At 34.5% G+C, this 8,957-nt stretch overlaps 1 protein-coding gene across 2 annotated transcripts; it reads left to right on the top strand.

The window, feature by feature from the left end:
• Positions 1 to 923: 923 nt before the first annotated feature.
• On the top strand, positions 924 to 8,618 carry LOC133842379 (uncharacterized). Of its 2 annotated transcripts, none has more exons than XM_062275444.1 (7): positions 924 to 1,068; positions 4,430 to 4,618; positions 5,241 to 5,382; positions 5,533 to 5,675; positions 6,220 to 6,376; positions 7,013 to 7,127; positions 7,207 to 8,618. In XM_062275444.1, the coding sequence occupies exons 2-7, from the start codon at positions 4,567 to 4,569 to the stop codon at positions 7,333 to 7,335; spliced, it is 738 nt and encodes a 245-aa protein (XP_062131428.1). In that variant the 5' UTR covers positions 924 to 1,068; positions 4,430 to 4,566; the 3' UTR covers positions 7,336 to 8,618. The 2 variants fall into 2 exon arrangements, with proteins under 2 accessions (XP_062131428.1, XP_062131429.1); XM_062275445.1 differs by having other exon boundaries at positions 946 to 1,084.
• The last annotated feature ends 339 nt before the right edge of the window (positions 8,619 to 8,957 follow it).

Here is an 8,957-nt window from a genome sequence, read left to right as displayed (position 1 = left end):
TCGACTACGAAATACCCATGTTAACTTCCCACCATAAGAAAGTCCATTTAACAAGCGAAGTGCGAATGTAACAACGAGTAAAATAAAGCGAAAATAAAACGAAAAGAGAATTGGAATGTTTTCACGCATTAATACTCCTTTTTTCTGGTAGAGGGTATAATAAAAACAAAAACCTGCGGCCACTTCACAGGCACTTGTCGGGAGCACGGGTGAGCGAGATAGCTGCTGCATGACAAGGAAAACAAAAGGACACACGTGTAAATTTCGACACTTGATTTGAAGTGACGCCGCTGTCTTTTGTTTGTTGTTGCCGTGACTAGTGCTGTAGATGTTGTTGCTGTTGCTGTTGGTGTTGCTGTTTGCATTGCGCAAATATAAATAACAAATATTTAACAAAGCAAAATGAAATTATTGGTAACAATTGTCTAAGGCTTATTGGCGTTTTGACGAGGCCATCAGACAGTTCGATAGCAGTAAAATACATCTTATCGCTCTAACAGGAAATTCAATGGGTTTGGCTTATTCAATTAATTAAAAAAAAAAGTACCCTGGACAATTATCAATTGTTGTTCAACTGATTATAGTAAATCAAACGCAAGTGGATCATACAATAAAACAAAAGTGCAAGAATTTAAATCCAGTTTCGACAGCTATCACATCAGCTGAGTGGATTGCGTTATCAAATGCCAAATGCAGCTGGGCAAGCAACAATAATTGCTATAGCAACATACAAATACCTGTTGTTTCAGCGCGAACAGCATGCGCCAGCAACATTTTTGAAATGTTGCCAGCAACATGCACGACGTGTGTCGACCGAAAGCCATTCGTGTGCCAACGAAGTTGTTTAGCTTTGGTGTGGGTCGGTCGCCCACTCTGCTCTTCGCTGCTGCTACTGCAGTCGCTGTCGCTGCTTCCATCGCTGCTGTCACTGTTGTAGCTGTTGCTGTTGCTGCTACTTCTTCAGTACGTTTTGGTTACTCGCACGACGAACAACGCGGCGCGCTTGCGTCTCAACAGTTGCTGGCAACTTGGAAAGTGTTTTAAATCTCGTGGCCGATCGTCGCGCAGGTGTGAATGCTCTCAAGTAATCAATGCGAAAATAGTAACAGTTAATCATTTACTTTATTTACCTCACTTCACATTAATTTACTTCACAAGTTAAACAAACGTACACGCAAAGTCTGCGCACATCAGCAGTAAAAATAAATATAAAAATAAATAAAATAAAACCTGATTTCTACGCCGGCTGCCTGCACACACTCAGCAGCACAGTACACAGATCGAGTGTGATCGGGCGAGAGGCTCGTCCGACTGCATTCCTTTTGTCTCTTTGCACTCTTTCGAATCACCGCCCAGCTCAACTCCCCGTTGGCGATCACTTTCAAGGCCCACTGTGCGCAGTGCAATGCAATCTCTGATGAGTCTTAAAAATAAGACTCGTACAATTTCATTTTCGTTTTCATTTTCAGTTTTGCTTTACTCATTTTATTTTGCGACAATCGGGCGTTTCACTTGGCGTTCCATTACACTTGTTTCTGTGCTCTTAAGTGTTTTGTTTTCTTCGTTTATCAATTGAGGCAAAAGCAGAGAGCAGACAATTGATCATTGCCAATTTACTTTGCAAGCAAATGCAAAATGTTTTACTAGCGTATTCCATGTGGAAAATCAAGTTTGTGTTGTTCTTTCTAATTGCAAATTGTAAACCGATAACAACTACCATGAAATGCAATATTAAATGAATACAAATTATATCTAAAATGTCACAGAGGTTGATTTGCCTTGCCACTTGTTTGAAGTCTATTAAAGAACCCGGGTAGACAGTAACTGACCTCGCTCAACAATAACAATAGCAATGCTTTCTCGTATTTGTAAACAATTAATTGAAAATAAACAATCCCCATTTTCGAGAAATATGAAAAGATATTGGAAATGTGCCTTTGTTTATTTATGAACACTAAAGTGCTTTAAAAGAGATAACATAACAAATATAAAACGACACACTCCCATACTCATACTCATACACTTACACACTCGCACTCGCACTCACCCTCGCACACAAACGCATACACCTGCAGCGATGCAGTACTCGTAGACTACAAAAATAACAGAAAAAAAAGAGAAAAACAAGGGGAAGCAGATTTTGGCAAAAAGCCCCACATGTAAAGAAATTCGTTTTGATTTCGTTGCTTTTCTTATTTTTGTGTTTTTATTTCTTTTTTTTTTGTTGTGCTTATTTCTCACGCCTACACAATTTCATATGGTGAATTGCAGTGTAGCTTACATAAAGTTGGGTATATTCATTTGCATACAAAGTTAGTTGATGCAACAAGTTAAATATATAATTTGCATTATTTATATTATAATTATAATTATTTATGCAACTAGTCTGTGTCAATATCCCAAATTAACATAACTTCTTTCTCTTTCATTAAATTAGATTTAATAAACTTAACTTGTTTTCAATTAAATAACTGAACTTGTTTTTTAATAATTGAGTCTCCTAATTTTATTATTCTTATTAATAATTCTAAATGATCTTCGATATCTGGATATATTTCATATTTAAACACGTGTCACTAACATTAGTACAAATGACCTTTAATTAAAATGTTAGTTATTCAGTAGTTTGAATTGTAATGCTTAAAACATGCATCAATTTTAATTACTTATTGCGCAGTAAAAAAAAACTCATTTAGATTTGCATATACAAATGGTGAATGTTCAGACACCAGACTAATTACAAAATACAATGGGACTATTACAAACAAATGGCTATAACGATGATTTTACAGACAACATTATCTTTAAAAACCATTAAAGACTGTTTTCGAAGTGCTTATATTATTGCGAGTACATTCATACCCTTTCCCATTGATTTGCAAGTGGGTTAATACGACGCTGTAGAGAACAGTGTACTTTGAACTTATTATTTGCTCAAAAATAACACAAATTCGATTCGAATACTCAAATTTACTCACACCCATTCACATTGAAATTCACTCATCTTCGGCTATGAGATCAACAACAAGAACAAACACAAATATTAGCGACACTTTCGCTTTCACTTTTCTTCTCATCATTTTTTGTTTTCTTTGTATTTATAGAATTTGTTTTCATTTTGAGTATTTTTGTTTATTGCGTTTTTAAATTGTGAAAGATTGTATTTATAATTCGATTTGCAATTAATTAAAACTAACAAAATAGCAACAGTGAGAAACAGAAATATTTCGCTGTAGTCGGTATTTTAATATTTTTTAAAGAGTCTAACAAAATTTAATAAAAATGAAAAATATAATTTATCACTTCCATACATAGAAAAGGATTTATGCTAACATTTTATATTTTGTACGGTTTTTGGCCAATAAATTAAATTTGTTTATATTCAAGATAAATCGAGAAAAATGGTATAGTAGCATGACCAAGAATAGAACGAGAAAAGTCTGATACGGAGGCTAATAATTCTTCGATCTAAAGCTAATAATTTTTCTTGGTATCTAGATTTATTTAATTAGAAAACCTAATTAAAATAATGTCATAATTAGACAATGTGCTAAACGCAAGAGAAAAAACAAGAAAGCACGCCAATTTGACGAAATTTATGAAAAATAATGTAAAAATCAACGTCATCAGTAAAGACTATATTTCTGTTTGTTTGTCCTTCTGCTTGTATGAACCCTAAATCTCTGAGACTATTGAACAGAACATTTTGTTGTTACAAGATCAAGTTTTTATATGGCAAAAGCCGGCTGTAAAGCTTTCGTAATTTGTTTTGACTTCTGACGATTTACTACTGCATTATATACAGTTGTGAACTTTGAAATAGCAGTGCTAGTGACCCGCGCGTTTAAAATTGAAAAAAAAAACAGATAAAATTTAGTTACAACAGCATGATGTGGAAGAAAAGAAAAAATTGCTATTCAAAACTTCAGAAAAAGTGAACAAATCTAACGGGGATTTTGATTGTTTCCTATCTTTATGTTCCATTTTACAAAAATAATGTGCCGGGGATCAACTAACAAAATTTAATATGCTGAAAATTAGCTATTTAATTTTTTGGTGTCGCACTGCTATTTCAAAGTTCACAGCTGTATATACTATATATTATATATATATATACCATATAGTCTATGGCATATTTTTAATGCACTAATGCATTAAATTTTAGTTGGATATGTTAACTTTACATATTTCAATATTAATATAACTTTCGAACTGCTTTGCTTTAATGGAAAATTGTTGGCGGGTATCTCATAGTCGGGCATACTCGACTGTAGCTTTTTTAATAGCTAATTTGTAGGTAATTGCCATATGGATTTGCATTTACTTGTGTTTGTCAATGAGTTATGAGCTTGAGTTTATTTTTACCTAGACTACTTGAATTACATTTCCTAATTTGCGTTCTATTCTTTTACTATGTTGCTAAACGAAGACGTCACTCGTGCACCTGTCAATGTCTTGAATCAATTAGAAGGCGAGTAAAAAGTGAACAAAAGTGTGAACCGCAGTTTTAAAGTGAAGCGACAACAACAAACATTGAAGTGAATCGCAAATTGCAAAGCTAACAAAATGCATCGATATTGTTGGTACTGGAGGTCGGCGGCGTCGCTGCTCGTGATGGGTGAGTGCAAAATATGGTCTGATTCTATATAAAACGTAAAATGTATCAGGGTCAGGCTTGGGGTTTACGCCTGAGTCTCGCGGTCCTTATCGTCACTGATCAGACGAGAGCTGTCAGTCTGTTTAATTGACAGTCGCGTGACTTCCGCCACATTGACGATGAATGCCCAGAGACTGAGAGTGAGCGAGAGAGTATGAGAGTATGAGAGAGAGGGAGAGCAAGGGATAGTTTCAGGAAATGTTTACTCCGAAAAACCGAAAAGTTTAAATTTATGAAATGCCAATTTCACTTACGCCCAACTTTATTACCCCTGACGCACATTTGCAACTTTGTGTTGCAGCTGCAAACGCGGTGCGACTCAAACGATAGATAGAGACAGACAGACTGTGTGAAAGAGAGAGCGAGAGAGAGAGAAAGTGAGTGGGAGACGGGGAGGAGCAAAGTCTCAGATTGCCTTTTAGCTTTCAACTTAAACACTATCCACTGTTTGTTTGCCAGTTTGTTTATTTGTCTCCTTCTCTCGCACACTTCTCTCTCCTTTCCTCTTCGCCTCTTCGCCATCCTTGGCTGCTACATTTTTGTACTCGAATTTCACAATGAAAATGTGCATTGTGCCAAACAGCGCTCCTGATGGCGGTCGTAAGGTCAGAGGAATGCGGCCAGGAGGAGTTCACCAAATGCACCGAACCACTTGAGATGCTGCAGTTAACAACGGAATTTTCGATTGGTGCTGCCAAAAAGGAGGAACTGGATAAACTTTGTCAGTAAGTTGTAGTTGCACAGCATTCACAATTGAAACAATAGCATTAACGCCAACACGTTTGTTATCCCCATCTAATATGAACCATGAACACTTCTTTTCTCTCTTATCCCCGCATCTCCATCGCTACTTATTCATTTTTCCCAAAACTCAGTGAGTTGCGGAAGGGTGTGCGTTGCATTCAAAGCTATACACGTCGCTGCATGGATCTGCAGCAAAGGAATCAGTTTAATAAGCTCTACCACGGCACCAATCAGTTCATCAGGGATCTCTGCAACAAGGGCGAATTCCAGGAAGGTAAGAACATTTTTAATTACAGTCACATATATCTACACTAAACAAAGAAAGTTCTCAAATCAAGATTGGGTTTTTAGTATTACGAATTTTATCTAAAAAGTGCGTCAAGAACATGCTAATCTTAATGTTAAAAACACACAACTTGATTTCAAGAACATTTGACTTAAGACCAAGTTCCTTCCTAACAAGAGGAAAAAATCCTAAACTGTTCAAGTTACAAATCCTACTTTTCATATCACAAATCTTAGAGGTGTAAGATTTTTTCCTTTCTTATTATAAGTTAAAATCCTTATAGAAATTTCTATTGATTCGAGAATTTTGTCACCCAAAATTAAGTATTTTAGTTCTTATTTTCGGAATTTGGCATTTTTTAAATTAACGTTCTAAATAAATTCAAATCAATGCTCTTAGTTTAAATAATTTGAGCCTAAAGTAATCTTGTTTTAAGATCACAACTCTTAAGATGAATGTTCTTGATTTTCGAAACTGATATTTTTTTCCAGTGTATATATTTCTTGAATAACATATCTCTATATTTGTACAGAGTATCTGAAGCACGCGCATTGCTCTGAAATAGCTAAGAAGGACTTTGAAGTATGCGCCACTCGCTACAAGGAGACGATGTTCTTCCTCAAGCCAAATAAAAATCAGGAGAGCCAGGAAAACAGCACAATGAATGAGAATATCAAAACAATTTGCTGGTGAGCATTAACTTTAAAGCAACACAAATGTATTCTCTCTATTTATATTTATTTTTATAATATCTAAAACCATTTGACATTCACTTTTTAATTAGTGACCGATAATCCACTTGCTTAACCCGTTTAAAGTATGTGAAGTTATGTTTATCAGATTTCAAAGATTTCCAAATTTAAATTCAATTGAATTATGTTAAACTTGTTACGAGTTCACGTCACACAAAACGCATAGAAATATGCTTGACCTTCATTAATCTTGCGATTTATTTAACAATTAATGGCCTACATTTATTTTGAAATTTTAAGTTTAAGCTTTCAAGAATTTTATTATAATATTTTTACTAATTCAGCTTGTTTTAGTTACTTTGACTGACAATCTGGTATATATTTAATTGTATAGTATATTTTTCATATACTTTTTTAATAGAATATAGTACTAAATTAATATACCAAATTAACACTTGGTATATTTTCAGCATTGTGATATTAATTAATTTTGGTATATTTTGAATTTAATACTGTACTGTCTTTTTTCAACAGTTGGGCACACTCGACTGTAGCTTTCATATTTTCATATTATTTCAGTTGGATTAAACATTTTTTTCATATTACTACATTTATATTCTTTTTATTTGATAGTTCCATCAATGAGCTGGTGGATTGCTCAGAAAACGCTGCGCGTAAAATTTGTGGCAATGAAGCAGCCAAGTTCACAAGGGAATTGGTCGATAAATACGCCGACAGTTTGACCAAGGTAATTTCTTATCTTTAATCAAAGAATCGAGGCAATATTTAATATTTTCTATTCCCGAAATTTTGCTTTCGAATTTCAGATCTATTGCGAGGACTTCACACGGCATCCCGGAATTTGTCGAGATGGGGAAGGCAACGGAGTCGAAGGGCTGAGACAGAATAGTTTGGGAATACTTATAACGGCTTTACTGTTACTGCTAGTCAGATAGATGGAATAGTGTTTTCTCACCCAGAAGAAACACTTTCAACAAAGATCAGTTAAGTTTACTTTTGAAAAACGTTTATTGCAGTTTATGCAAAAAGCCAACAAAATACACAAGAAACACAAACATTAGTGAAATACAACAATAGTTAAGGTTTCTAAAGAACACACACAGAGAAAGCGAGAGAAACGTTTCTCGTAGTCGATTTCTCCAGCAGAAAACTTCTTAATTATAGTATGTCAATTTTTCAGGCATATAATGTGTTGCTTAATTCCTGAGGGCTTAGTTTAGGTTAAAGAATGTGAATTGAAGTGAGTGTAGCCTATTTATAAAGTATACTTAGTTGATAAGCGCGTTAAATATCACATTGCATATAGTCATACACATACATCGTATATAAATATATATATAGTATAGATTACTACTATATACTTAACAGCAGGTTAAGCAGAGAGTCGGAAATCGAAAGTCTTCGTAGGTTTAGTTAGTGTTTATTGGGAGTGTGTTGAATGTTTATTGTGTAGCATAGCAAATGTTGTTAGTTTGTTTGTGGCACTTGCAACCAAAAACAATGAGTGCAATACTATATATATTTGTTTATTGAGCTTTCTTGAGTAGTTCTTAGTGCTTAAATATATATTCTATACTTTAATTATTACTTGCAAATGCAATTGCTTTAATTTCAATTTGTTAAGAACACATTTAGTGGATACAAGCATTTTATTTTAGCCAATACTTAAGCTAATGGATTACACAAAGCACTCACAGAATAAAATTAGAAAATTGAAATTGAAAGAATATTTAAGCAACACACATACACACACACACAAAATATCTGCAATGAAGGAATAAATATCTGCAAAAAAAAGGGAATACTTAATTTAGCAACTAAACGCAATTATAAATAAATATATATAAACATATATTCAGACTTTGAAAGAAACGTTGAGTAACGCACTTATTTAAAGTCACCAAAATGTAAATATGATAAAATGTATTAAGGTTTATATAAATATACATACGTATAAATAGGTAACAACAATATGAAGGCATTATTACAAATATTACAAATACGAATAAAAAAAAAAAGATTAGTTCAACTTTATAATAATAAAAACTGTGAATATATTATCATTAAAGAGCAACATATAATTTAAGAAAAAATTGTACACACACACACACACTGACAAGTGCACAGCAAAAGAGTGAACACACACACTTGAAAAGTAAAAACAAAAACAAAAACAATAAAATGAAAACGAAAATGAAAATAAATTAACAAAACCCCAGAAAAAATGTGCGAAAGCCGTGCCAAAATGCTTTTTACTGCAACGTGTGCCGCAAAAAAAGGAAGTTGGTCGTGGAGGGAGGGACGGAGGGAGGGATGAGTGCAGAGGAGGGAACCGAGGCATGCGCTGCCAAAAAGTACGCAATGTTGCAGCTACACAGCTATTCACGTATGGCGCCCAGAAGTATGCTGCGCAAATATGCGAGCATAAGCCAAGAGGCAGCCACACACACACACTGCAACACACACACACTCCACGCTGTGGCATGCCCCATAATTTATGCTTATGCGAGGTCCCGTTCATTAGAGCCAGCGGCGACTGCTGACCGACAACTGGCTA

This window comes from Drosophila sulfurigaster, chromosome 3 (genome assembly GCF_023558435.1).
Source record: "Drosophila sulfurigaster albostrigata strain 15112-1811.04 chromosome 3, ASM2355843v2, whole genome shotgun sequence".
Lineage (NCBI taxonomy): Eukaryota > Metazoa > Arthropoda > Insecta > Diptera > Drosophilidae > Drosophila > Drosophila sulfurigaster.
This window is presented reverse-complemented; position numbering and strand designations above follow the sequence as displayed.